Source organism: Heterobasidion irregulare (assembly GCF_000320585.1).
Source record: "Heterobasidion irregulare TC 32-1 unplaced genomic scaffold scaffold_05, whole genome shotgun sequence".
Classification (NCBI taxonomy): domain Eukaryota; kingdom Fungi; phylum Basidiomycota; class Agaricomycetes; order Russulales; family Bondarzewiaceae; genus Heterobasidion; species Heterobasidion irregulare.
In genome coordinates, this window is record NW_009258201.1 from 2766888 (window position 1) to 2792241 (window position 25354).

Here is a 25354-nt window from a genome sequence, read left to right on the forward strand (position 1 = left end):
ACGTCGGCTCCACGGCCAACTCGTGTGATCTCCAAAGTTTGTGCCGTTCATCAGCACATTCAGCTTTGGTACTGATGGTTATCGACGACAGTACGTCCGCACCAACTGTACTCGACTCTCAACTGACGAATCTTCATTATAGACACGCCCGTGGATATTCGGTTCATTTCGCCAGACCATACAATCGCCTTGCGTCATACCATTTTGTGGCCTAATGCCCCCCTGGCTCATGTCCGTCCGCCGGAGGATGACGGAGGTTTTCATTTCGGCGCATTTTTGGATGAGGAGTCCGCCCCGACTGCCGTGATCTCTTTGTTCAAAGAGAATGTTCCTTCGCTGGAGGAGAACAGTGGCGCAGATGAATCCGCAATACGGATCCGCAAGCTCGCTTGCGATAACTCTTATCAAGGTCGCGGAATAGGAACTGCGCTATTGGAGCACTCGATACAGTACGCATGGTCCAAACTGGATGCCCGATTCGTATGGTATGATGTGAGAGTAACAGCTTTAGATTGGTACAGCAAGAGGGGTTTGGTGCCGTTTGGCGCAGAGTTTTGGAAGGACGAGGTGAAGTACGTTCGGATGAAAATTGAGCGGGAGATCCCCTCTCCGTGGTACGTGTCATATGTCATTTGATTTCTTTTGGTCTATGAGTATCACTTCCGTTCTCTCATACACCGTGTAAGGTATTGGAGATCTGGTACGTGCCACACGAGCGTTGATCCGATAGTATGCTGACTATGCTCTCCGCTGCCGATGAACAGCCAGATAGGGCACAAGGTCAAACTATATCTTCAGCCTTCTTCCGTTGCCCTCACAAAATCAAGCACCTACACGATGTGGGTCATGGCCCCGCTACAGAATCACTCGATCCACTTTTTGATGGCTTGATATAGATCGAAAATGTAACCACATCACTCCAGTGGTCCGTTTCTGAGATGTCTTCCCACTGGTGGCATGCCAATGGAGAAGGCAACATCCCGCGAGGAAGCACGTTTTTCCAGCGCTTCGCCGTGTATATCACTATATATCACGATCACCCACAGGTGAAGCTTCGAACAAGCATCGCAGATCTTCGCGGCCACCAATGCGACATGTTATGCAGCCCGCATGTTCTTTTTGTATGATGACTGTGTATACTTTATTGCTCGATCCATTCGGATCGGTGTTCCGGCCTCGAGGTAACGCATTCCTCAGGACTTACTACAATTTCGCAAACACTGATAATTCTTTTTCAGCTCCATGCCTCTAGGTTAATATAGTGCATAACCAACACACATACACGTGTGATGTGAAAGTCGTTCCCTCTAGACCGATGATACATTCCATACCTCTCTCCAAAATGAAGGTCATGAGTGAGAGCAGGTGATATGGCTGCGCCTACAAATCCAATCGCCCAATGTCAAGGCTTATATTCTAATATCATCATGATGAGAAGGCGGATCACGTTTTCTTATCACGCCGCAACCGGATCTGTGAGCACCCTCTGTTTCGTATTCATCCAAGCTCATTTATGCTCCGAGACTAGTCTCCGTTGCTAGCCTTACACAAAGAGAGTTGTTCTGTTTTAAGCCTCCGAGAAGTCCAATTGCTAGATGGATCATCTACAATGCCTCGGCTTTGCCACTCCAGTGCCTGGGATGAAGGCGTGTTGAGATGATATGCGCCTTTGCGCCGCTATCGATCGATGGATGATTATTGTGCGATATGCTAATGTAACAAGTCCTTACTCACTTGTGGCACAACCTGAAAAACAAATAGGTGTGTTTTCCCGTACAGCCCCTCCCTTAGAACAGCCTCCGATTGGCTTGTGGGGCTTCTGTGCGGTGACGAATCTTACGGCCCGTTAGCTTTGTGATCCTAAACAGGCTCCGACAATCCGGACAGTTCATCACTGTCTCTTGCCCGTCCTTGGCGAGTTCAACAGGCGCTCTTGTACGAGCCTCCGGTATAAAAGATGTCGTGGTTAGAGAGTTGAAGGCACACCGTTCGGTGCAACCGCTCCCCCATGTCCCCACCTTCACAGTGACACCTGTCGCTAATATGTTTCCTCTTTAGTGATCAGGACTCTCACGTCACTTACTCTGCTATTCGTTATGATTTCGGAGTCGTTCCCACCGCTGTGTCAAGGCTGGTGTAAGTGACTGTGATCATAGCCGAAATAGTAGGGTAAGGGTCGTCAATCACTTTTCGCGATGGATTGAACCGTTGTGGCATGCCATCTTTCTTATCTTTTGCATACAGGTTCACACCATATGTTAGACGGTGTATCTAGCTCGCTCCTGAGGTCCTAGGATAGCTCAGCTTCCCTTTGCATTGCTGCTTCCGAGAAGTAACTCTGGCACTGACTGATATGGTCAAAGCCACGTATAATCGTCGAATTTGTTCACTTCCGTGGAATGTTGTCATAGCCGTGGAGAAGGTTTGCTTGTATTAGGCAGAAGTCTACTAAACAGTACGTACCTATGTATTATCATACGTTCGGATAAGGACAACACGCCTCAACTGATGTAGCCTGATCATACTTTCGTACATATGTAGTTGGATATGGATTTGTATACAGGAATAAAAATTACGCCAGAACATCCATAAGCTCCATCGCGTGAATGACGATAATTGAAACCCCGTATGCATCCCGGTGCTCCTGTACGCGACTTCTTGCACTCCCACCGATCGCGAACCGTCGCCAGGCTTATCTAGCTGTTACTAGCTCCGAGCTAATTGGGCATAGATGTACAAAAAGGTTGCTGTGAGAGGAACAGGCAATAGATATGACTGGATGAGAGGCCACCTGACCTTCGTCATGCGGAGATGGCAACTGGCGGAGCGCTTTTTCGACACATCTCTTGACAAATAAGGTGCATGTTTGGCGACAACCACTCTCGTTGTGGCTGACTTGGATCAAAAGGACAAAGGGAGTGTTTCATTTGAGTAGTACCATGTAGCGTCCCGCATTCTGTTTTGTTTTCCACCGCAGCGGCTGGGACTATTGTAAGGGGGCTTTGGAGGTTTCCATCGAGTGTGAACGCTCGGACAAGACAGTTGAATAGGGCTCACAGGCGAAACTGAAAATAGAGATGTACACATCGGCTGATCCTTTGAACCAATCCACAAACTATTGAATGCCTGCTCGAGCAGTGTGAACGACCCCACTATGGTGGAAACAGCTTCTTGTATGGGTCCCCGAAACCTAAGCGTCTTGTGATCAAAGCTATCTGCGGTCACACATCAAGCGTGGACGAGTGGACAGGGGAGTAGCAGACCGGAAGTCATATTGGATGGCGCACGTGCAGGCGGAGCCCTAGGTCCCTTGCTTGCTGCAGCCTAACTCAAGCACTTCGTACGCAATGAAACTCATGAGTCAATTATAACGAGGTTTCGACCGAGTTGAGCGTCCCATGGTCCACTGTGCCGGCAGAACCTTGATATGACAATAGCACTTTGAACCATCAAGTGACATCACCAGTTAGGAAAAAAGAAATCGCGTTCAACACCAAATCCTGTCACGAAGTATCATAGGTTAGGTGAGCGCCGAAGTATGAAGGTGGCCACTATCTCACAAGAAGCGGTAACTGACTCCATTGCTCGATTAGTGTCACTGGGCTTGCACAGCTGACTGGATACAGCGGCGCGGGAAAGGGTGTCAAAAAGAAGAGGAAGAATCAACAAGTGAGTCTCCGATGCGTAGCACTCGTGCTTGACTTTATTGAGATGGGAGCATACTTCAGGCACCTGTCAAAGCTTGATAGCAGTGAAGACTCATCAAGTCGCCTTCCTTCGGCCGCCACAGTGAGGGTGGTCCAAGTCGGTCTTGTGTCGTTCTTCCTGTAAATTCAGCAACTCGACATTAGAAGGCTGCGAATCGTTTACATTCTGATTCCCGACCATCCTCCAGCTGAGAGAGTCTCCAGTAGGCTGCCCTGTTGGTATTGTATCTTAAGGATTAGAAATGCCATCCTTGCGAGGGCACTTTCGTGCGCTATTCTCGACGCACAGTGACAGAGATAAAGCAGCGGAGCCGTGAGGTTCAAGTTCGTCATCGTGGGAACTGTATTCCTTTCCCGTCTGCAGCTCCTGCCGGTGCGGTCATGTCGTCAATACTTAGTCTCCGTGGCCGACCAACACAGAAGATTACAGTCTTTCTATGTTAAGGTCTGCTTCCAAATGATGAATCCTTGCGGGTAGTCCGCATTTCGGCTTTAGCCACTCTAAAATGATGGATTTTGCGGGTCATGTGTCACCCAACCTGACTCATAGGTGGGTAAAGCTTACCAACTACATGAATAGTGCCTACTGAGCAAGCTTTTGTTTGGTGTGATAGGTGAGTTGGTGCAGATGCTATTATTTTGCTCTGGTTTTTGGCTCAAGTCCTGCCAAAAACAACATCTATTGTGCTCAAATTTTTGATTTCACTATTGTTTTGGGTCTCTTTTACCTTTCTAAAGATATTTAATCTGTTCTTGCATATCAGGACTACCCATAAATTATATTTTGAGCTTTCTCTTGACTGGTACATGAGCTACCTTGCACATGAACAAGCTGAGTTTCAAAAGATATCAAATTCCAGCTTAAATGCCTACTATCTACAAGGTTTTGTGGTTTGGATGTAGACTAGTCAATACTAGGGTTTCATAGGTAATATCAAATTAACTTACATATAAATAAATGATGTTATTAACATGGTCTCTTCAGGGGGTCCAAAAATGTATGTAAGAAATATAAGAAATTGTAAATGGGTATAAAAGGTATAAATGGAATGAAACAGACAAAAGAGTATATACACAAGAGAGTCAAGACATCAAGAAACAAGATATAAGATTGAAAAATTAGTGGTTAATTGCAATATGTCTAAAAATATCAAGTTTTGTCTAAGAGTAGTTTACTTAGAGGAGAGGAACTAACAAACAGCTTCAGATTGTCATGCCAATTAGTTTGATATATCCAAGGCATCCTTTGACAACTTACCAGTATACCAGGGCATACCATATTCACTAAGCCCAATAATGCCAGCTTTATTATGGCCCTTATAAAGCTGTAACAAGCTCGGATCTCATGATGTCCTGTCCTTGACTATTCAACCATATAAAGATATTCCTCCATAACAAAATGCTCAAACCTATAGTAGATTGGATATATACCAATCTAGAATCCACTTATTCTATCCTCAAGAAGCATGGCACTATGCTTGCCATTATAAAATTCCACTTGCAACTAGACTCTTACTAGTATAAGAAAGCCCCTTTCAATAAGGCCAAGCCTATATAGGACGGCAACATATTGGGCTAGTAGCAGCAGTTTCTTGTGGACTTGGAAGCCAATGTTTTTATAGTGCATTATAGCTTGTCTTTGGCTTTGCTTATTCACTAACTTCTTCCTTCTTATTTCTAGGTATTCACCAAAAGAATCTTCTTAATTCTTATAAACTTAATGCCAAATAAGTAAACAGGCTCAAAGTTCACATGATTTAACTTGGCACTGAGAGGAAGGCAGTGAGCATAGCAGCTAATAGATATGACTGTCATAGAATAGTGGTATAGCATATATATGTAGGTATGTCCCTTGCTTGTGCTTCAATCATGGTGCTCTACCACTCAATAACTCTGACACTGACAACATCTGGAAGAACCTCCTCTTTTGATTAGATCTAATAATTTAAAATACTAATCTGAGCTAATCAAAATATGTTATCCATAATCAACTTTATAATCAAATCTGCAAGTAAAGGTGACATTGTCTATACTACTATAGTCCCATTGGAATCTACAATCCAATTATAATTTTACACATTTCAAATCCAAATTGTGTAAGTGCTACAATCTTTTTTTTACTGTATTCTTTATTTTCAATTAGTTTACCATATTATTACCTAGTGTCTAAATTCAAATGTCAAAAGCCCTGATTTTTAAGGTATTTATTGACCCCTTTATATATTAAATAGATGAAAGATGAATGTGTAAGAAAATCAGAAATATTGAGATTGCCTTATTTATATCGTTATATTTAGGTTACCAGGTATATAATTTAGACCTTGTGGCTTAGTAGTTTAGAGCACTAGTCTGGGGTATGCAAGCATGAGGTTGTTGGTTTAATTCTAGTGATGGGCAAGTTTACCATAAGGTGTGACTTTAGTTTGATTAGTAAGCTCTATAAATACTCTATGATTGAAGGTGTAGTAGTAGTAGAGAAACCATAGAAGTGTGTTGGTTGATATTTTTCCAAAAATCCATATAATAAATTAGCTTTAATCAGCTCTAATTAGATCTTATAATTTTAGGATTAGAGGGGGGGTAAGCTAAAAATCCTTGATAGTAATTGGTAGAAATCTAGCTATATTTATGTTTAACTATGGTTAATTAAATATAGAGCTTTTCCCTAATGAATGACTTAGAAACTGACAATGCTAATAGCCCAAAGGCAGCATTTCTGTGCTGGGTATCCATGCTCAAGATTGTAAAGGAGTTTGACATTCATGAGGAGGTATTCATTGATCTTCTCTCTAACACCCCAAGAGATTTATCATTGGCAACTTCCCCTTCCCCCCTAGTTATTCCTCCTTCCATCCCTGCCTTACAAATTAACTGGGATTGGTGATTCTGAATTATTAACATCACTTTAATTTCTTACATGTAAATAAATCGCTTTTTTACATATTTTTAAATTCATGATTCATAATTTTTTTGATTTATTATTAACACATGTTAATAAATCCTCTGGGGAGGTTTTGTTATTAACAAATGTTAGAAATGCTCTGTGAATTACTCATGGAACCCTAGTCAATACTTGCTTTTCCAGGCCACATCCAGCTGCAAAAAAATGCATATATCTTTTGAATCACTGCTCCCCCACTCTCCCACTCTCCCTTTACTATGGCTTCTGCTTCATCGTAGATCGTCCCCTCACTACTTAACACTTGAGTGACAAGTAACAGCCGCAGTACAAGTACATCAATGGTCTAGATCCGTATGATTTCTTCGTTTTCTCCTTTGAAATGTAATTTATACTTACTTCACCTGCTGAGCGCACGGTGACATCTTGGAGCGAGAGCAGCGGCGTCTCCATATTTCCACGGTCCTGTTCCGTCGTCTGGAAAGGAAATACTGCTGTCTTCTGCGGCTGTTCCTTACTACTAGCCTGTGCATCCCACGCAGAATTGCGGCACTGCACACGTTATGTAGCGACCCCGACATCACGACTCCCCTGCAGCTTGTTTGACTTCTAATCACCGCCATGTGCGGCCCTACCCTTCTGCTTCTCTGCATCTCTCAGCACGACGACGCTTCTGTCCTCGGTTTTCCTCCTCAAATGGCACCACTGACTCTGATCTGTCAATCATCTCAGTAGCGCTGAGTGTAATGATCCTACAAAAACTATAAGTGCGCAACATTCTTAGATTGATTTAGCCGTCACCACGTCAAACTTTCGATGATACCCACCGGCACCAGCGGAGCTCAAGCGTTTACGTGCATCGCGGCATGTCATGCCTGATCACTTCCAAGTATAAAGCAAAATTTCCTAGATATCTTGATCTTTTAATCTACCCTTCTTCATTCTCCTTTTAAGCTGCGCCCCTCCTTGTGACGTTCAGCGCTAGTTGTGTCCTGCCCCTACGCACTGACACCCCTGGTGCCCACACCATGAACAGGTACAGCGAGGCAACGCTTCAGGAATACCCCGAGCCCGAGAAGGGTCCTGTTGCTGAGCCAGCTCCCGCATCGCCTCGAATTGATCCCTCTTTGAAAAGGAGTCTTGACCAGCACGAACACTCCGATTCTGTGGATGGTGGGGTGCGAGCGTGGTTGACTGTATTGGGCGGTTTCATCGCGCTTTTCTGCTCTTTCGGACAGCTGAACGCGTTTGGCACGTTTCAGGCGTGGTACGCCACGCACCAACTGAGCCATCTTCATCCATCTACTATCTCTTGGATAGGATCTCTACAACTTTGGGTGTTCTTTTTCTCCGTGTGTGTCCTTCCTTCGATGTCTTGTCTGCACTTCTCACATCTTCTTAGGGAACATTTGTAGGACACGCATTCGACAAACACGGCCCACGTCCTGTCCTCATCGTGGGCTCGATCGTCCTTGTCTTCAGCATCATGATGACTAGTCTATCCACGCAATATTATCAGTACATGCTAGGTCAGGGTATTCTGCTTAGCTTGGGAGTAGGCATGATGTAAGTCATTGCCAGCATCAAAATCTTTGGCGTTCCATTGAGGCAAGTTCAGGTTTTATGTATCCTTAGCATCCATTGCGACCCATTTTACAAAATATCGAGCGACTGCGATAGGAGTTGCTTCTGCCGGCTCAGGTGTCGGTGAGACTCACGTGTTGTTTTGCTCTCATGTCACTTGACTCCGCACTCTCTGCGAATCCGAAATAGGCGGCACAGTCTTCCCAATCATCCTTCCCCGTCTCTTCCATTCTCTTGGATTCGCATGGACAGTGCGGGTCATAGGATTCATCACGCTCGCCTGCTGTGTCCTTTCACTTCTACTCATCACACGTCGAGCGCCCGATCCACGGCCTTTTCGCACGTCTGATAGTTGGCTCGACTATCCTGCTCTCCGAGACATACGATTTGTGTTGCTCGCCGTAGGCTCAGCGCTTGTCTGTTTTGGTAAGGCTTAGGTTCAGTGTGCGAGGAGCATAGAACGTGGTAGTTAACACACACATGTTTACAGGTCTTTTTATTCCATACTTCTACATATCATCTTACGCTGAATCGTTCTCCGATGACCTCGGCCCTGCCGTCAACCGCGCCTCACCTCCCCACGCATCCATCTCGACTCCACTGGCCGTTCTAAATGCCGCTTCTGTTCTCGGACGCACCATCCCCCCTCTCATCGCCGATATTCTAGGGCCGTACAATACACTTTTCCCTTGCGCGTTTCTCTCCGGCCTCTTCTGCTTCGTCCTCTGGCTTCCAGCGCAGCAGGGCGCAGGGTTTCAGCCACTAGTGATTGCGTTCACTGTGTTGTATGGCTTTTTCAGCGGAGGCGTCATCGCCGTCGTACCCCCGTGTGTTGCGCGAATATCGGACGTGACTCTCATCGGCACAAGAATGGGGATGTTGTACACCGTGATATCTATTCCGTGCGTAAAATCATTTTGCTTTGCGTGGCCCCTTTACATCCAGTTTATTGTTCTCTCTTTTGATTGCTGTTGAATCGGACCGGATCGTGCCTGCCCCTGCAGCTCTCTACTAGGCGGCCCTGCTGCTGGCGCGCTTCTTGCACACGATCACGGCTCATATGCCGACATGATCGTGGTGGCGGGCTCTGCGATGGTCGCCGGCTCTTTGTTCATCTTGGGCTCTCGTTTCACTGTCAACAGGCAACTATGGGAGAAGGTGTAGTTGTACAAATGACATAGATTGGGATAAAGATGACATCAATAGAAGTTGACGTTGGTGGTAAGTAAAGGCAGGACATTTTCCCCTTGTTATTCCATACCCAATCGAACTTTCCACACCATCCACTCGCCTTCAATTCCTAGTATCTACCACGATTATTTATGTCATTACCATCTATCCTCTATTGTCGAGCGCATATACCCTGATATATGGCTGTCCCATGTGCTAATCCGTTCCCATCTCCTAGACCACGATCATAAATCGATCATAATAGCAGCCAAACGCTATACCCATGCCAAACCTCCATCAAGCAGCATTTACATGACCGTCTACTTGAATGACAAGCAGCAAGTATGAAGCTCATGTAGCGTCGAGAGCCGCAACGTCCTGAGCAGTGAGTCAAGGTGATTTGATGAGTGGCATGTCCGGCGATTTCAAACTACTTTCGTTACCGCGATCGAGAGGTATCACACCTTATTCCATTCGAGGCTTGCTTCTTCATTTACCACTTCCGGCGATACGTATCGCCTTTGGGGGCGATGCCAAGGAATGTCGCCATACATGGTCCTGGGAGGTACAGGCTTGAACATCGCGTACTATTTCCGAGTACTCAGCTCGGGAGATGCTGTACAGACGCTGCTCGCATTTCTTCCGGGTCCTGACAAATGCAAAATAGATATATCCTTCATACGATCTATAAATACAGCAAAATCAAGCGGCAACTTTCGCTGCTTCGAGTGGTTCCGCCGCAAAGGGATAATCCGTGTAGCCCTTGACACCGTCCGGCGTATAGAACGTTGAGCGATCGTATGGTGTTAAGGGTATCCCCTTCAACAGCCGAGTTGGAAGATCAGGCTGTGCATAGATGCGCGAGATCGTCAGCTCGAGCGAATGTGGGAACAAAAAGGTTGAAACGCACATTGGAGATGAAGTGTCTTCCGAAGACCACCAGACCACCCTTCTGTTCGACCGTCTCGATGGCCGTGTCCCTGGTAAAACCGCCCGCCGCAAGATACGGTTTTGTGCCCCAGATCTCGCGCAGGAAGTCGTTGCTCTCTTCATCATCTACTGGTGCCGTCGAATCCAGACCGCCCGCTATGCGAGGTTCAACGACATGAAGGAAGGCGAGATCAGGATAAGAATCGCGAAGGCGGGTGGCCAGCGCGCTGAACGTCGGGATCGGGTCTGGCATGCGCATCTCTAGTAGCATCGGACAAGAGCTTAACACACAAACAGACTCGACTCAAAGGGCGAGCCTACTGACCTTGGAAATCTGACCATGGGCTGATTCGGAAACCAACCTTCTCTTGGCCGATGACTGCAGCGACAGCCTCCACAATTTCGAGAGAAAACCTGATTCGGTTTTCTACAGAGCCGCCGTATTCATCCGTGCGGTTATTCGCATTTGTCTGCAAGAATTGGTCGATCAAATACCCATTCGCGCCGTGAATTTCAACGCCATCGAAGCCAGCCCTGTGAACGGCGTCGGAAGAGGCTTTCGCAAAAATCTGGACGTATTCCTTGATTTCGGGCACAGTCAAAGGGCGGGGCGGTTCGTGGTCGCGACCTTTGAGTGGTACATCGCCAGCGCTGATATATGGGAAGCTCAGGTCGTCTGACTTCAATACCGAATAATCAGCTCCACGCCCCAAGGCGGCGACTTGAATAAAGATGAATGAACCCTTCGCGTGAACTGCTTCAACGACCTGTCGGATCCGACGAAAAGCCATAGAAGTCAGGTCATGCAAAACAGATTTCGACACTGTAGTCTTACTTTCTTCCATCTTGTGATCTGCTCGTCACTCCATATACCAGGAATGTTTGGGAAGCCGCCGGCCTTGGGGGCTATCGCTGTCCCTTCACTGATAAGCAATGTTCCTGGGACACTCGCACGTTGAGAATAGTATTCCTCTGCGGTAACGCCAAGTTCATGCCGGGAGTTGACTCTCAAGCGCGTGAGGGGAGCCAGTACGACACGATGTTGGAGAGTGATGGAGCCAATCTTGATAGGCTGGAAAAGTTGTGCTAGCTGGGACGACGGCATGATTGTACAAGGTTGTGAAGCAAACCCTCATTCCATTCGCTTTATATAGGACCATCGAGTCAAGCTCAGAGACTCGTGAAGTTAGTAAGCATTCGAGGAAGGAAGCGTTACCAATCAACGAGACGGAAGCTGAACGTCAACGCTGATAAAATCACGCTACTGGATAGGTCAGATTAGCTCTGGAGCTTACTGAGCAAAATACGCTTGTCGGTTTCAGGTAGAGTCAGTCCCTGATCGTGGGTTCAATAAATAAAATCGCTCGTACCTCTGTGTCGAAGGTCACGCATGATCCTAGATACAGCGCATGGAAAATATACATGAGCTAGTCCGTGGGTGTTTGGCCGTATGTCAGCGCATGAAACGATGCACGAGATGCCTCGCGTGAGCTCTAACAAGACAGTCATTGATTCTAAATCAGCGTAGTCTCCGAAAGGCAGCAACCTAGGCAATTCTCCCTCAACCTCCAACGTGGCCTCCGGATATACGTGTCTGACAGTCAGCATGCCGACAGCCTAATTCTGCTTCAAAGATCTTTTCTAGAATTACAATGACTTTGTGCCGTCAAGCGGCGACCTTGATATCTACCTGAGAAAATGGATGTTCCGTGTAGCCCTTTACTCCGTCCTGGATATAGAACATCACTCGGTCATATGGTGTCAATGGTAGCCCCTTCAGCAATCGTGTCGGAAGATCAGGCTGGGCATGACAAGATAAGTTGGTCGAAGGGATAAGAAGATGGAGGTAACACACATTGGATATAAAGTGTCTGCCAAAGACCACCAAACCACCTTTCTCTTCTGCAGTCTGTATGGCATCCTCCCTCGTAAAGCCGCCTGCTGCAAGATATGGCCTCGAACCCCAAATCTTGCGCAGATCGTCATTACTCTCATCTACCTTAGATTCTCTTTCCGCGGCTCCAGCTATGCGGGGCTCGACGACATGAAGGCAGCTGAGGTCAGGATAGGTATCGCGAAGACGTGATACCAATGAGCGGAACGTCGGCAAGGGGTCTAGCATGCGCATATCTAATATTAAAACAATCAAAACACGTTGGTCATCTGTTCGAAAGCGACATGCCCACTGACCCTGAAAATCCGACCATGGACTGATTCAGAAGCCCACCCTCTGCGGACCGACAGCGGAAGCCACAGCGTCAACGACTTCTAGGGCAAATTTGATTCTATTATTTACGGACCCTCCATATCATCCGGGCGATTATTCGCCGTCGTCTGCAAGAATTGGTCGGCCAGGTACCCATCCGCGCCTTGAATCTCGACACTGTCAAAGCCTGCTTCGTTGACAGCATTCGACGCGGCTGTCGCGAAGAGCTGTATATACTCTTTGATCTCAAGCACAGTCATTGAGCGAGGCCGTTCATGGTTCCGATCGGCGAGCGAGATATCTCCAGCACCAACATATGGGAAGCTCGGATCGTCCAATGTGAGTCCCGAAGGCCTCGCTGCACGCCCGGTGGCAAACAACTGCATGAAGATGAACGAACTCCTCGCATGAACGGCTTCGACAACCTTCCAGGTTAGACAAGAATGGTTCGCCTGACTGGAAGCGCAGCTCTGGACAAGTCCCAGAAGCTCATCGTGGTAAGCATTGGAGAATGTGGGCCATTCCAATTTCCGACTCATTGTTTTTCGATAAGATCAGCTAAATCTATCAGTCGTTTCGTGATCAACAGTCAGCGCATGGAACCCGTGCCCGATGACTTCCTGAATGATACGGCGAGAAATTGGGTGACATTGTGCAGTATGCACAATAGGCTGATAGAGGTGTGGGGAATTCCAGGAGAAGCACGACATGGCAAGGGCGAACCGAGCCGGACTGCTTCGGGTATTAGTCCTCGTCCGCCGGATAGTTCCGAGTGGCAACATCACACAAGCCCGAGTAGCGGACAGTCTTTCAACCCGACGAGACATCTATGAAGCAGGGACAAGGCATGAATACAAGAAATTTAACCATTCATCCTTGTAGGCCATTGATGCCTACTGAGTATTCTATCGCAGTAGATGGCTCCAGTCAATCTCCCGGACATAGAACATCCACCGCGAGGATGGGTCATCAAACATTCTTCCAACAATTGAAGAGGACAACACACTATTTCCATTCATTCAATTCAGTTGGCTTGTATATGAGTACGACGACAGAACAAAGCGAGAATAAAACGGACCGTAGGAGGCAGTACGCGCATTACGTGGGATAAGGGAAGTGGCAAGAGATGATAGGTATGATGTAGGGGTGGGACTGGTATAAATACAGACCTTAGCCGCGCATGTTTGCGGACCGAAAAATGCAAGATCCGCCATGTCGCAAGGAGTCACGCTTAGAACGTCTCCTCTTCGTCGACAAGTTGCGCGTGAGCGTCTCCCTCGGGAACCTCAAAGCCATCCTGTGCAAGATTCAAAGGGTAGAAGCGAGGTATAAGAGGGCCGGTGAGACCAATCATAACGCATAGGAAGGTAGCGCACCTCGGTCGAATATAGAATCTTTTGTATTTCGCGCAGCGTCTCGTCATCCTTTCCTTCGCCTTCCAGAACCTCTAGCTGTTGTTGAGCTAATATTTCGATATCTCGGAGCTGTAAAGGACGTCTCTCACTGAGAAGCCGAACTTAAAGAAGCTCATCAAGTCACGCACCTTCGCAAAATAGAAGTCTCTTTCCTTCTCCAAACCCTCTAGATGCGCCGACACCTCCTTCAATTGCGCTTGAAGATTGTGAACTTGTTCTTGATGCACTGCTGCAGAGCTTCCCGCTCTATGGCCACCAACAGGCGTCTTGCCACCGCTTCTCGCTCCGGCAGAAAGCCCGCCACCGCCACCACCACGCGCGGGTGCAAGTGGTGCAATTGTAGCAGGGGTATCAGTTGATTGACCGCGCCGTCGAGCAACAGCATCGTATGGCTGTCCACCATAGTTAGAATCCCAGAAACGCTTTAGCCATTGAAGGAATTCGAGATTGTCCCTGCACACGGAATCGATTGAGTTGTCATCGAAAGCGTGGGCAACGAAGAACGTACTGCATCTTGCATTTCACGAGTCTTTCAACTGGTATAGGCTGCACGATGCGAAAAGAGTCAGGATGCAGCCCAACTTAGGTAGAACTGAGAGCAGATACCTTGTCGATACGCTTTGCTTTGAAAATATTTTGCATGACTTTGAAGTTGGCGATGAACTCGTACTCATGCTTCGCGTTCATTTTGACCCGTACCATGGGCACATCACCTGGTAATTCACCACCCCCAAACAAGTCAGCATCTTGGTTCTGTAAGGATGGAGGTCGATTCGGAACGCACCGTAAATGGAGTCAATGATTTGACAGTAGGCCGCGCCGGTACCACACTGCTCAATCTTTGTATAATTGAGTTGCAATAGCTCGTTCAGCCATGCGATAAGCTCGGATCGCGATTCACCCATAGCTTTTTAGGGGAGGAAACGTGGATGGTCGTGGATGAGTGAGCGGAGTAGAGCAAGAGAGAGCGAACCCTAACCTCATATATGTTCATCCTTTCGGGCGTCACCGGTTGTTCGTCTTCTTGTCTCGTACACAGACCACCACGAGCTCGCTCGAATCTACTGATTGAACACTGTTTGCGACTCTGCAAAATTCGCGAAGATCAGATAGTTACAAAGTCCAGAAGCGCTTGGATCATCGGGATAGTGAGTGTGCTAGGTGACATTCAAACTGAGCGATCTCCAATCAACCTTTAGCTTTAGCAATGGTCCGAATCGTTATTGTAGTACATACGCATGTGTGTAAGAGCTCACAATATCACAATCCACTTCATTGAACACACCCGCAATATGTGTTTAATCATGACAAACGCTCTCTCTCTTTTATTTTTATTTTTTAAATCAAGTCATCTATATCCCGCGCGGCGTAAGGCCGACGAACGCTCTCTCGTGTCGAATTTCATGACCTCTGCATCCAGAGCGAAAGGCTAAGGACGATAATAGACCGTATCCGAAACGGGTTTTTTCGCACTTAGTTGTGAAATTGTACCCCTGAATAAGTGAAAATCTCGAGTGCTACGATGCAGGCTCTAAGGCCTATATGGTATGGTTGCTTGCGCACTGCGGTATTTGATGTGCTCTGTAAAACACTGACTGACCCAGCCCAAAGCTTGTCTGTGTCATGAATGACATGAGCAACAACCATGAGCTTCAGCAGTGGCTTGAGGCAGACTCATAAACAAGAAATTTCCTTTTCTTGCCCTTCCCATGAGTTCCCGCCCCAATTCATCTTCACAATCCGAAACTCTGTTACTCCAAGGCTTCCTACCCAACTCGATAGGCGAAAACGCTACAGAAAGCCTCATTACAAGTTCAGGCCATGCACCAATCAACCAAGTAATCTGATCGGCGGGCGTGTCTTCAATAAGGTCACATTGCAGCCAACGAGAGCAGGCAGTTGATAATAGAATGCTCGAGCTATACATCTGGAGAGGATGATGCAGGACGGCACCCGAGTTTAAGTGAGGTTACGGAGGAGCTTAGTCATGGCATCTTCCGCAGTGCTTCCGCGCTGTTCCTGGGCAAGAGAAATTTACTGAAGATTTAAGTGTAGAGAAAAGTGCACTTCGGATACGATCTAATCTCACATTACGACGGTTGGTGATGTCAGAATTAGAGAACACCATAGGCCCATCAGGTTGCTGCCCTGCAGCGGTATGTCAGCCATTCCGCCTAGAAGCCTCACACTTATTTACGGATATATTGTGCGCTCAGTCTGTATCCTACCCTCCCGCGCCACACTTCCCAAGCATAGGCCTGCATAGGCGCATCAATTTCGACAGCCAACACAGAAAGCGATAACCGTCGACTACGTGAGCTAGCGACGTTGGGAACCAGCCAGTAAGATGTCCCCGACAGAACTTCTCGCACAGTTCGCACGCTATGGCAATGCGAGCTTCTGACTACAGCGCGCAATCTGTCCGCACTTTCTGGAGTTATCTATTGTGGCGAGGTACGTCGTGGGAGGATCTATGACTATACTGCACACTCTTCATCACCCTTGGCAATCTTTCGATTGACAATAATTATATCGCGCAAGCGACCAGCGATCCGTGCTATGGGTCGCTGCGTAGACCAAGGTCATTCAACGGCGCATGCTTTTCCTGAGTATGGTGTACCAGTCTCTCTCAATCATCATTCTGATGGTTCTAGTCAGAAAGCTAGAGAGCAGGTTGTTGTGAATGGGCAAATAGTGGTCGAGCGACGACCTGAACCGATTTATATCTAAACTCTAGAGATGTACCAGCATTCACCAGCTATGTATGAGATCCTATTAGATCTATCTGCAATGATCGCTGTTGCGTCCCAACTTTTCGAGTGATGTTTTGTTGAGTTGTATTCTGGGGTCTTGGCAGTGTTCGTATGTATATCATCTTCGGGGTCCTCCTTCCAAAACAGAAATATTTCCGTTTGTCCGTCGCACGGCGGTCTTGCAACTACTGACAGCTCTCATAGTGACTAGAGGGAACATTTTGTAGGAAATTCTCGGTGTCATACTCAGCTTATGAGGCGCGGCAGGTGGTTGCCATCACTTAGCACATCTGCTTCTGTCTTACGAGGTAGCTTGACCGTTCCCCACTATCTCGAAAGTTTGCCTCGGGCTCTCTGAATCAGCCAACCCAATTCAAGGCTCTACACAGAGATTTTGAGCCCTAGGTGTGTCTTCTACGCGACCTTTTGATCACCATCGAATTTTTTTGTCTGTCCAAGGATCGCCCAGGCCTCTCACATCATGTCCAACTCAGCTTCCACCTCACTCCAAAACCCTGCCATCGCAGCTCTCATTGTATCCCACTCGCGCTCTTTCGATCTGATTTCTCTCATCTATACGAACAAATCTCTCAGTCCGATCGCCGAGCGTGCATTGTATCGATCCCTCGTCTTCAGCAATCCGCAGACTGCATATCGCGCTTGCCTCACCCTTCTCGACGCCCCGAGGCTCGCTGCCTATGTTCACACCCTTGCGCTTACGCCACGGCGTTCGGCGTCTCCTCTTGCAAATCTCCCACGCCATTTCTGGGAGACACTACACGACGTGCTGACAAAACTCCCCAGTCTCCAATCACTTGTCTTTCCAGACCCATACGGTGGCGATGCTAGTCCGCTTGCGAGCGCTACTTCCTTCTCGTGGGTATTCCCACTGGAAGTGCCTTTCACGTTGCGCGACGCGCAGATAATGTTCCCGTATGATGCCCACATTGCCGCGTTTGTGGCGCGCCAGCGCAAACTGCGCACGCTTCACACCGCAGAAGTAGCGTCTTCCCTGACGCGCGAGAATCTACTCCCTGTTGACCATTCGCAGGATGTGGATGGCCAAGAGAGCCCCACGTTCCCTGACCTCCGGGTATTTGATGGCCCCATGGCCATTGCCTCGCAGCTGCTCACGAGTCCCCTCACGCATATGCAGACGTTTCAACACAACGAATCCGACTTGATTGCCTTTATCCCGAAGCTTAGATGTCTTCGCAAGTCTTTACGCTCCTTGAGCTTGCATTACGTGCCGGAGAATCGAGTCGCAGAGACCGTGGGACACATCGGGAGATACTGTCCTGACATTCGACATATTGGGGTGCTCTCCCTGCCGGCGACACATGTATGCACCCTCTTGCACGACGTGAATCCTTAGCTTTGTCATTGACGCCCTCTGCGCAGCGCACAGAGCTTCATTCGCAGTTAATCTCCTTCGCTATGTTGGAGTCTCTTGAAGTCGACCTCACTCGAGGCTGGGTTCCGCAGCCAGCACCACCATTGCAGCGTGTCTTGGCATCAGAGCTACGGATATACTGCCCCACCTTACGGGTGTTTATGGTGTGGTATGGATCCCATCACTTTGTTTGGAAATTAGAAGACGATGGAGGTCAAGGAAAATGGAGGCTGAGCCAAGAAAGCGCTGGTATAGGATGGGAAACGGTGTGAGCAGTCAGCGTAAATGGTGAAATGATAGATTGCACAGTATATACGTGGAGGCTCCTAGATGATATCTGGAATTGTGGAAGAATGTCTTGATATTTCTCTATCTTACCTTTGGAGAAGCAGGCAGCGATGCTCTTCCTTTTTCAAAATTTTTGTCGAAGCATGCTTTTGGGGCAAGGGACAAACAAGCTCCGGTTGTCGCGACAATCGGCCATTTACAGCCGCCCAAGATAAAAACAACCAAAAAATTCCGATTTTAGCCAGTTTTTGCACAGATCATACTCAATCTGAGTCGAAACACCGCACCAAAAAGTTAGGTCCCTGCTTGGACTTGTCGGACGTCCTCGAAACCATCTGATACCTTCTGATACCCGTCCATCTAGACGGTGCTGGCCCCTGGGGATGTAACGGCAATTCACTTTCAGAAGGAACCAAAGCTCTCACGCCGTGTTCTTTGAGTCGCTATCATGCAGATGATCTAATCTCAGAATCTTGAGTACCGACGGTCATCAAGTTCACTCGAAAAGAAGAGACGCCACTGCGAGTGTCTCGGTGCACGACAACGCTACCATGAACCTAAACGCAGAGTGTGAGCGCTCCACACGCATCCTCCAGACGAATCCTAGCCAAGTCCGTGTTCTTCATCCTGTCGATCCGAGTGCCGACTCGTTCACCAGAGATGACTATTTCAGATCATCCGCGCTGCGTCCGCCGGATCCTTCGCAGACATCATGGCCGTCGCCAGCAATATTCAGTCGATGCAAAAGCTCCAGACCCCAGAAGTCGTCGCCATGTTCTGCAGCCATCTCGATCACAACAAGTGCCCCAGCGCGAAGCGGCTCGCCGCTCACAATTCACCAGCGGCCGACAGCGCAAAGCGCGCCCTGCTGTCACTCCAAGCGCTCGGAAACTTTGCGCCTTTTTTTTCCGACGAAGACGAAGACAGGAAGCTCCTCGATCCTGTAGAGAAAACCTGGCCAGGGATATATCGGTGGATGGATTTATTTTATACCCTCCAATCACAAAGACCGGAGAACGACGTCCAGCGTCAGGGCGCGTTCGAGATGATTTCCTATGCGATGTATTCCATCGCAAGCTCTATCGGTCTGAAAAAGGCTGTACAGGCTACCCCGGGAGCCATCCGCCTTACCACCATACTGTGGCAAAGGGAGGACGAGGGCTCGGCCGCACGTAAGCTTGCCATTCCCATGGGCTCGGCAGCACTGCATCGCGTGCTATCCGACGCGAGCAAAGAGCTGCTAGACGAGGTCGTCGAAAGCAGCGGGACCGACGCCGACCGCCTCGCGACGCTCGCGCTCACCCGGCTGAACTCGGCGGTCAAGGGCTCCCAGGTGCTTGAGCCCGACGTCGTCCACTCCTACATCGACGTGATCATCTCGCTCACGCGCAGGGACCACCCGCTGCGCGATGCGCTCCTGAAGAAAGGCACGATCGGTCTCGTCACGCGAGCGTTCGTCAGACTGTCGCGGGCCTCTCTCGCGGACCTGAGCGTCCGCGACGCCGTCATGGCGTGCATTGGCTGCACTAGCAACCTCATCGAGTTCACGGATGGAGTCACTTGGGTCCAGCAAGTGCTGCACGAGGGGCTCCTCCTCGCCCTCGTCAACATAAGCCCATCGTTCCGTCTGCTTGATGGCGACGTGTGCACGCTGGTGCTCGCGATGCTTTCCGACCGCCTGCCGCGGTATTTCGTCTATCGTTCTGTGATCGTTGCAGCGAGCGCTGCCATGACTAAGTTGGACAATCAGCACTTGGCAAAGATTGCGCGCTCTCCGTTGAAGGAGCCATGGCTGAAGCTGAAGCACCTCACAGAGGAGCGCATGTCGATCAAGACCGAGTGGAGTGTCATGCGAAAACAAGTCGGCTATTGCGACAATGTGCGTCGTCTTCGTCGCGTAGATAATATTACTGATGACCTCGCCAGTGTCAAAAGCAGGGAGCCAAGGACACGTTTAAGCAGTGCGCCCGATGCCAAACGACCATGTACTGCTCAAAGTCATGCCAAGTCCTTGGCTGGAAAAAGGGCCACAAAACAGAATGCGAACTGAAGAGCCTGGAACGCACCGGTACGCACCTCATCTGTCGCGGCGTCTCCTGTATCACTCATTCACGAGCCCACCCAGCCCTCCAAGCCGACACGATCAACCGACAAGACCGCGTGTTCATGCACCACCTCGCCATCCGCAACGCGCGGGACAACATCGTCAACCTCCGTGAGATCGCGGCACGCGACCACCCAGGCGTGCCGTACGCCGGCCTTGGGGTGTCGTGCGACTACCTCAAGGTGCCGCCCACGTTCGGCGTGTTTGCGCTCGAGAACTACACGCTTGAGCGGCTCGCCGACCCGACGGCGGAGCGCACGCTCGAGGCGCGCGGCCTGAGCCTGATCGCGAAGGTGCGCGCGAGCGAGGGGAAATACACCCTGGTCGAGAGCCGCGTGAGCCGGGGAGAGACGTCGACGCTCATCATCACCATTTCTGTGAGATCGCTGTGGGAGTTCGACAGCGATTGGGAAGAAGAGATGAATCGGCTGATCGATCTCAGTGCCGAGGATGTCGGTATGCCCAGTGCGTGGGCCAAGGAGCTCACGGATTAGGAATGGGCGTTTTGATCACCGTCCGAAGTCAACAACGCTCCGGCAGAGCAATGTCGATATTGGCCGTGCAAGGATGCGTCACTGATAATTTCTGGTTTAGTTAAATAAGTATCGTGTCGTAGAGCGTGAGCATGAATAGTTATGGAGCAATACATAATCGTAGAGCAAAACTTGAAGCAGGGTATACAAGAGACGAGGCTAGAGTATAAGGACACGACAGCGCAGTCCGTTATGTATAGTCCAATGTGAACACCACAGCAGGATACAATGATGCGGGGCTCGCAGGCATAGGCTTCTACTCTCCAGCGAACAACCGAATGATCATATATGCAGAGGAGCCAACAAAACGAACAACTAAAAGGGACTCAGCATCGAAATTCTCTTGACGAGATATAAGGCTCACAGGCAAGAAGAGTCACAGAATACAAGATGAAGATCATGTATCCGTTGACGGTACTGCTTGCACCGCTGGTCGCCGCGCTCCCTGTCGCTGTCCTGTTCAGATGGAAAGCGTATGAGTCAAACTGCGATCAATGCGTGACAGTAGTGCTCACAGGATGATGGCAATCAGGAGGCACTGTGAATGGGTGCAATCAGTAAATTGATGCATGGTTAGATGCCCAACGAAGACTCACGTTCGACAACACCCATGCCATCAGGACCTGCAAGACAAAAGTGATCAACAACCTGCGCGCAGCTTTCATTGTCGCCGCTATCAACACTCACGCTACAAGGTCGCACGTCAGCACGCAATCGAACGCAGAAGAATGTCAAACCGAGGCGACACACTTTGTTCTAAAGTTCCTGTAGTAATCCTCCTGCTCCGTCGCAGGATCCGACTTGGGTTCCTCTTTTGGCGGTTTGGTCGACAGCACGTGGATCGCGTCTTCATACGCGGCGTTGATGTCCGTCTCGGCGGTCGGCACGGCCACCTCGACTTCGTTCGTGTTCTTGCCCGTCTTAACGACGCCAAGATCTGTGTTGACCTTGTTGTCGCCCTTCGTACCCCACGAAACATCGCTGGTAGAGAGGAAGGGTCAGCGATCGCGTCATGTAAGACAAACAGATCATCTCTTACTGGACATTAGCGAACTGTGGGGAAGACGGGTATAGTTTGCATTTAGCGATGATGTAGATCATACATGCTAAAACTCACAGCGTAGACGTTCAGGACATTGATATACGACGGGGCCAGTAACAGATACTGGATGAACGACGTGAGCATGTGCCACGGGTCGAACTATACAAAGCATCATTGTCAGACGTCAGAGAGAAGGGTTCTTCTCGGATACACACGTGGATGAGTGACGCGACAATGTAGAGGCCCATAGTCGCAGCGAGCGAAATGACGATGTCCCTAAATATAGCACTGCTGAATAGATCGCTGAACTTGATCGACCGCCCCGCGTCGCTGGCGACGCCCTGGATCCCTTTTACGGCCAAAAAGAAGGCGGAAAACTATACCCCAACCACGATCAGCGTGGAGCAGAGTAGAGGGCACAGTGACCGCTCACCGTCATATATATCGTGAAGAACGCGAAGCCGACGAAGGCGAGGGTGTATCCCCACTTTGAGCCCTGGGGGCGATTTCCGAGCGAGAGCATGAAGCACATGAGGAGGAGGCCGACGTAGGCATATTGGAGGATGGTGTTGATGACTTTGATGCCCTTGCCACCGATGATGGCGGGGTCTTCCAGGGCGTTGCTCAGGATGAAGAAGGAGATGAAGAAATTTCCCTGGATGACGACGCCATCATCATCATGAATCAATCACAGCTTCACGAGACAGAAACAGTAAATGAGAACGCACAAGGCCGAACCACGAGAAGATCAAGTTGAAGGTCTGGTAGACGAGCTCGACGTGGATCCAGAACTTGCGGATGAAGGAGTGCGACGAGCGATAAATGTAGTGAAAGTGAACGGTACTGTGGATCGCAGCGAAGAAGGAGCCGTTGAGCCACCGGCGCCGCTGCGACACAAGCTCCGGAACCTGGACCACCGGCATCAGATCGGCGGCGCAGACGTCAAAGATTAGCAAAGAGCTGGCCTGATCGGGCGTGTCCGTGACGCCGTATGCGGACTTGACGTAGTGCAGGATCCACGCTCCGCCACGCTTGGACACAAGCTCCCAGCAAAGAATCTGCGGATCCGCACATTAACACCGGATTCGCGGGTAAGACCTTATGGCTTACACGATCCTCGGCGAGATACATATTGGCCGTGAAGATATCCGCCCCGGCTCCGTGCTAAGCATGAAATTAGTGAGATAACAGGGATTCTTGGTCACGCGTCACGAACCATCGTTTCTCCAAGGAAGTATTTTTGCAACGGCCCTTCCCCTGTCACATCGTTTTGCAGTGCGATGTATCGGTATGCACTGAATGCACCTGGGAGCACCGTGATGTACCCGAAGACCGATTCGCTAACACAGGTGTTAGCAGTTGGAGGACTCGTGGTCCTTTCGCGTGGGACGTACAGAGGCTTGTCCAGGATATTGGACATTTTGTACTCGAAGTTCTGGGCAGCCACTACAGCCGTGTGAGGGCATGTTCCGGTTTATAGCGATCGTTCCACCTACCCAGCGGGTTCAGCAGTTTTTCTCCGTACCGGCCCTTCAACGCGACGATCTCGCCGCATGCCCCGCCCACATTGGAGTTGATGTCGAACGCCTTCCACAGGTGATAGATCGACGTCGGCCCGGGCATGGTGCCCACATCGAGCAGCACGCAGACGTTGGGCTGCAGGATGGGCCCGAACGCGTTGAAGAACCACCGATGCGAGTTGATCTTCTTCTGGTTCTTCTCCTTGAGGCAGAAGATGATCTGCACCGGCACGATCCCCTTCTCCGCGCCTTCGATCTTGTTCGACGGCGTGACGGAGACTGCCCAGTCACGCGTCAGCCAAAATCAAGAACAAGCGCTGAAGGATACACGAGCACTGACTTTGCGTGGTGTACTCGTAGATGTGCGCCGCGACGGGCTTGTTGTTGACGATGTTCTTCGCGATGCCCTCCTGGTACGCGCCCATGGCCGCGACGACGCTCAGCGTGCGCGAGTTGACCTTCTGCCGCCCATCGCTGACGATGCACACCACGACCTTCTTCCACCCGTCCTTGCCCCACGTCTTGCTGCGGTCGCGCTTGCACAGGTGGGCGATGTTCTTCATCACGCCGTGCATCGTGCGCGTGAACAGCCCGTCGTCCTCGTTGTACATCGTCATCACGATGAACAGCTCCGTCCGCCGCGGCGGGTCGTAGTGCACTTGCCGCAGCGTGAACCCCGCGTCCTTGAAGTCGTTCGGGTCGCACGTCGCCGCCGAGTAGCGCATGTGCGTGAACTCGCGCTCGTCGCGCTGCGCGCACATGTTGAGCAGCTTCGTCGGCACGGCCGAGTCGAGCACAAAGTTCCCGTGAAAGAGCCTGTTTGCGCGCGGCGCGTCTGGTCAATGCACTGCGCGCGGAAGAGCTGTGAGGAGAGCGGCGACGTACTCGACTTTCTTGATCGTCTTGTACCGCCGTGGCACGCGCTGCGGGATGCGGCCGTAGCGGATATTCGTGTCCTGATCGTCATCTACCGGCTCAGCAAAGCCACCGGGGAACGCAGGGTCGAGAGAGACCTGGGAGTGTTGCGAGGGCGCTCTGAGCAGCGGGAGATCGCCGGCGTCGCCGAGGTCATTCTCGTGATCGTCGTACACCTCATACGTCGACGGATAATGAGAGCTCGGGGTCTGCAGGGGCTGGGGGTTGTAAGGCGTGGAAAGATAGTCTTGTTGTGGGAGCGCCTGCATGGGAGGTGGGGAATGGACCGGGAGAGGGAGAGGCGGAGAGTGGACGGGGACCGGTGCGGAAGAATATGGGTCGTGGAGGGTGACCGGTGGGGGTGACTGAGGATGATAAGACATGCGGGACGCGTAGGGGTCGTGGGTGATGGGCTGGTACTGGTTCTGGTTAGGTGGAGGGTACAGGTTTGGCGGCGGCGGGGGAGAGTGGGTGATGTACGGGTCTTGCAAACCCGACTGATACGGCTGCTGCTGTTGCTGCTGTTGCTGCTCGTATGGATTGTAGTTCGAGTAGCCGTCGTTGTACCGCCCGCGCTGGGCCTCGTCGGGCTGTACAGTGAACACTCCGTCAATACAGCTCCGTCGGTAAGAGACGAGGACTTACATCTGGGTAGTGAGACATGATAGGTCGTGGTAGCACAATTCGAGTCTAAGCTTTAGAGGAGGGGGGTCAGAGAATTGCTGTCGTGAGCGAGGAAGTGCTGCGGAGAGATATAAGTAAGACATACCTTGGTGGAGGCGGTGAGCTCAAGCGCCCGCACGCTCGGCCAAGGCGATGTCCACCAGCGCTTGTCACCCGTCACCCGCCGTCACACCGTCGCTCTCCCTTGACTCTCGACCACCCGCTCATACTC

General features: G+C 49.9%; 8 protein-coding genes across 8 annotated transcripts; 4 read left to right on the plus strand and 4 right to left on the minus strand.

The window, feature by feature from the left end:
* The first annotated feature begins 52 nt into the window (after positions 1-52).
* Positions 53-1006, plus strand: HETIRDRAFT_409786 (uncharacterized protein). Its single transcript, XM_009548542.1, has 5 exons — positions 53-90; positions 143-614; positions 687-700; positions 765-839; positions 897-1006. Exons 1-4 carry the CDS (start codon positions 75-77, stop codon positions 770-772), a joined length of 510 nt encoding a protein of 169 aa, XP_009546837.1. The 5' UTR covers positions 53-74; the 3' UTR covers positions 773-839; positions 897-1006.
* Positions 1007-7634: 6628 nt separating this feature from the next.
* HETIRDRAFT_168744 (MFS monocarboxylate transporter) lies at positions 7635-9354 on the plus strand (the record flags this gene model as incomplete). The annotated part of the gene is made up of 6 exons (XM_009548543.1): positions 7635-7958; positions 8009-8172; positions 8225-8313; positions 8380-8616; positions 8681-9092; positions 9195-9354. 6 exons carry the CDS (start codon positions 7635-7637, stop codon positions 9352-9354), a joined length of 1386 nt encoding a protein of 461 aa, XP_009546838.1.
* A 708-nt stretch (positions 9355-10062) lies between these two features.
* HETIRDRAFT_427371 (uncharacterized protein) lies at positions 10063-11395 on the minus strand (the record flags this gene model as incomplete). Its single annotated transcript, XM_009548544.1, has 4 exons — positions 10063-10206; positions 10271-10551; positions 10616-11057; positions 11126-11395. The coding sequence occupies 4 exons, from the start codon at positions 11393-11395 to the stop codon at positions 10063-10065; spliced, it is 1137 nt and encodes a 378-aa protein (XP_009546839.1).
* Positions 11396-11956: 561 nt separating this feature from the next.
* On the minus strand, positions 11957-13035 carry HETIRDRAFT_427372 (uncharacterized protein; the record flags this gene model as incomplete). Its single annotated transcript, XM_009548545.1, has 3 exons — positions 11957-12091; positions 12146-12420; positions 12591-13035. 3 exons carry the CDS (start codon positions 13033-13035, stop codon positions 11957-11959), a joined length of 855 nt encoding a protein of 284 aa, XP_009546840.1.
* A 456-nt stretch (positions 13036-13491) lies between these two features.
* HETIRDRAFT_475803 (uncharacterized protein) lies at positions 13492-14860 on the minus strand. Its single transcript, XM_009548546.1, has 6 exons — positions 14696-14860; positions 14518-14624; positions 14420-14457; positions 14040-14364; positions 13873-13980; positions 13492-13793 (listed from the first exon to the last, which is right to left on the minus strand). The coding sequence occupies exons 1-6, from the start codon at positions 14814-14816 to the stop codon at positions 13728-13730; spliced, it is 765 nt and encodes a 254-aa protein (XP_009546841.1). The 5' UTR covers positions 14817-14860; the 3' UTR covers positions 13492-13727.
* Positions 14861-17145: 2285 nt separating this feature from the next.
* On the plus strand, positions 17146-18329 carry HETIRDRAFT_409792 (uncharacterized protein; the record flags this gene model as incomplete). The annotated part of the gene is made up of 3 exons (XM_009548547.1): positions 17146-17664; positions 17716-18006; positions 18066-18329. The coding sequence occupies 3 exons, from the start codon at positions 17146-17148 to the stop codon at positions 18327-18329; spliced, it is 1074 nt and encodes a 357-aa protein (XP_009546842.1).
* Positions 18330-19543: 1214 nt separating this feature from the next.
* Positions 19544-21109, plus strand: HETIRDRAFT_61178 (uncharacterized protein). Its single transcript, XM_009547563.1, has 3 exons — positions 19544-20224; positions 20281-20413; positions 20480-21109. Exons 1-3 carry the CDS (start codon positions 19853-19855, stop codon positions 20941-20943), a joined length of 969 nt encoding a protein of 322 aa, XP_009545858.1. The 5' UTR covers positions 19544-19852; the 3' UTR covers positions 20944-21109.
* A 129-nt stretch (positions 21110-21238) lies between these two features.
* On the minus strand, positions 21239-25122 carry HETIRDRAFT_122804 (glycosyltransferase family 2 protein; the record flags this gene model as incomplete). Its single annotated transcript, XM_009548548.1, has 16 exons — positions 21239-21297; positions 21347-21438; positions 21498-21520; positions 21579-21605; positions 21729-21963; positions 22086-22183; positions 22240-22401; positions 22458-22679; positions 22753-22932; positions 22990-23082; positions 23135-23188; positions 23241-23470; positions 23521-23823; positions 23885-24360; positions 24430-25049; positions 25105-25122. The coding sequence occupies 16 exons, from the start codon at positions 25120-25122 to the stop codon at positions 21239-21241; spliced, it is 2892 nt and encodes a 963-aa protein (XP_009546843.1).
* Positions 25123-25354: the final 232 nt, after the last annotated feature.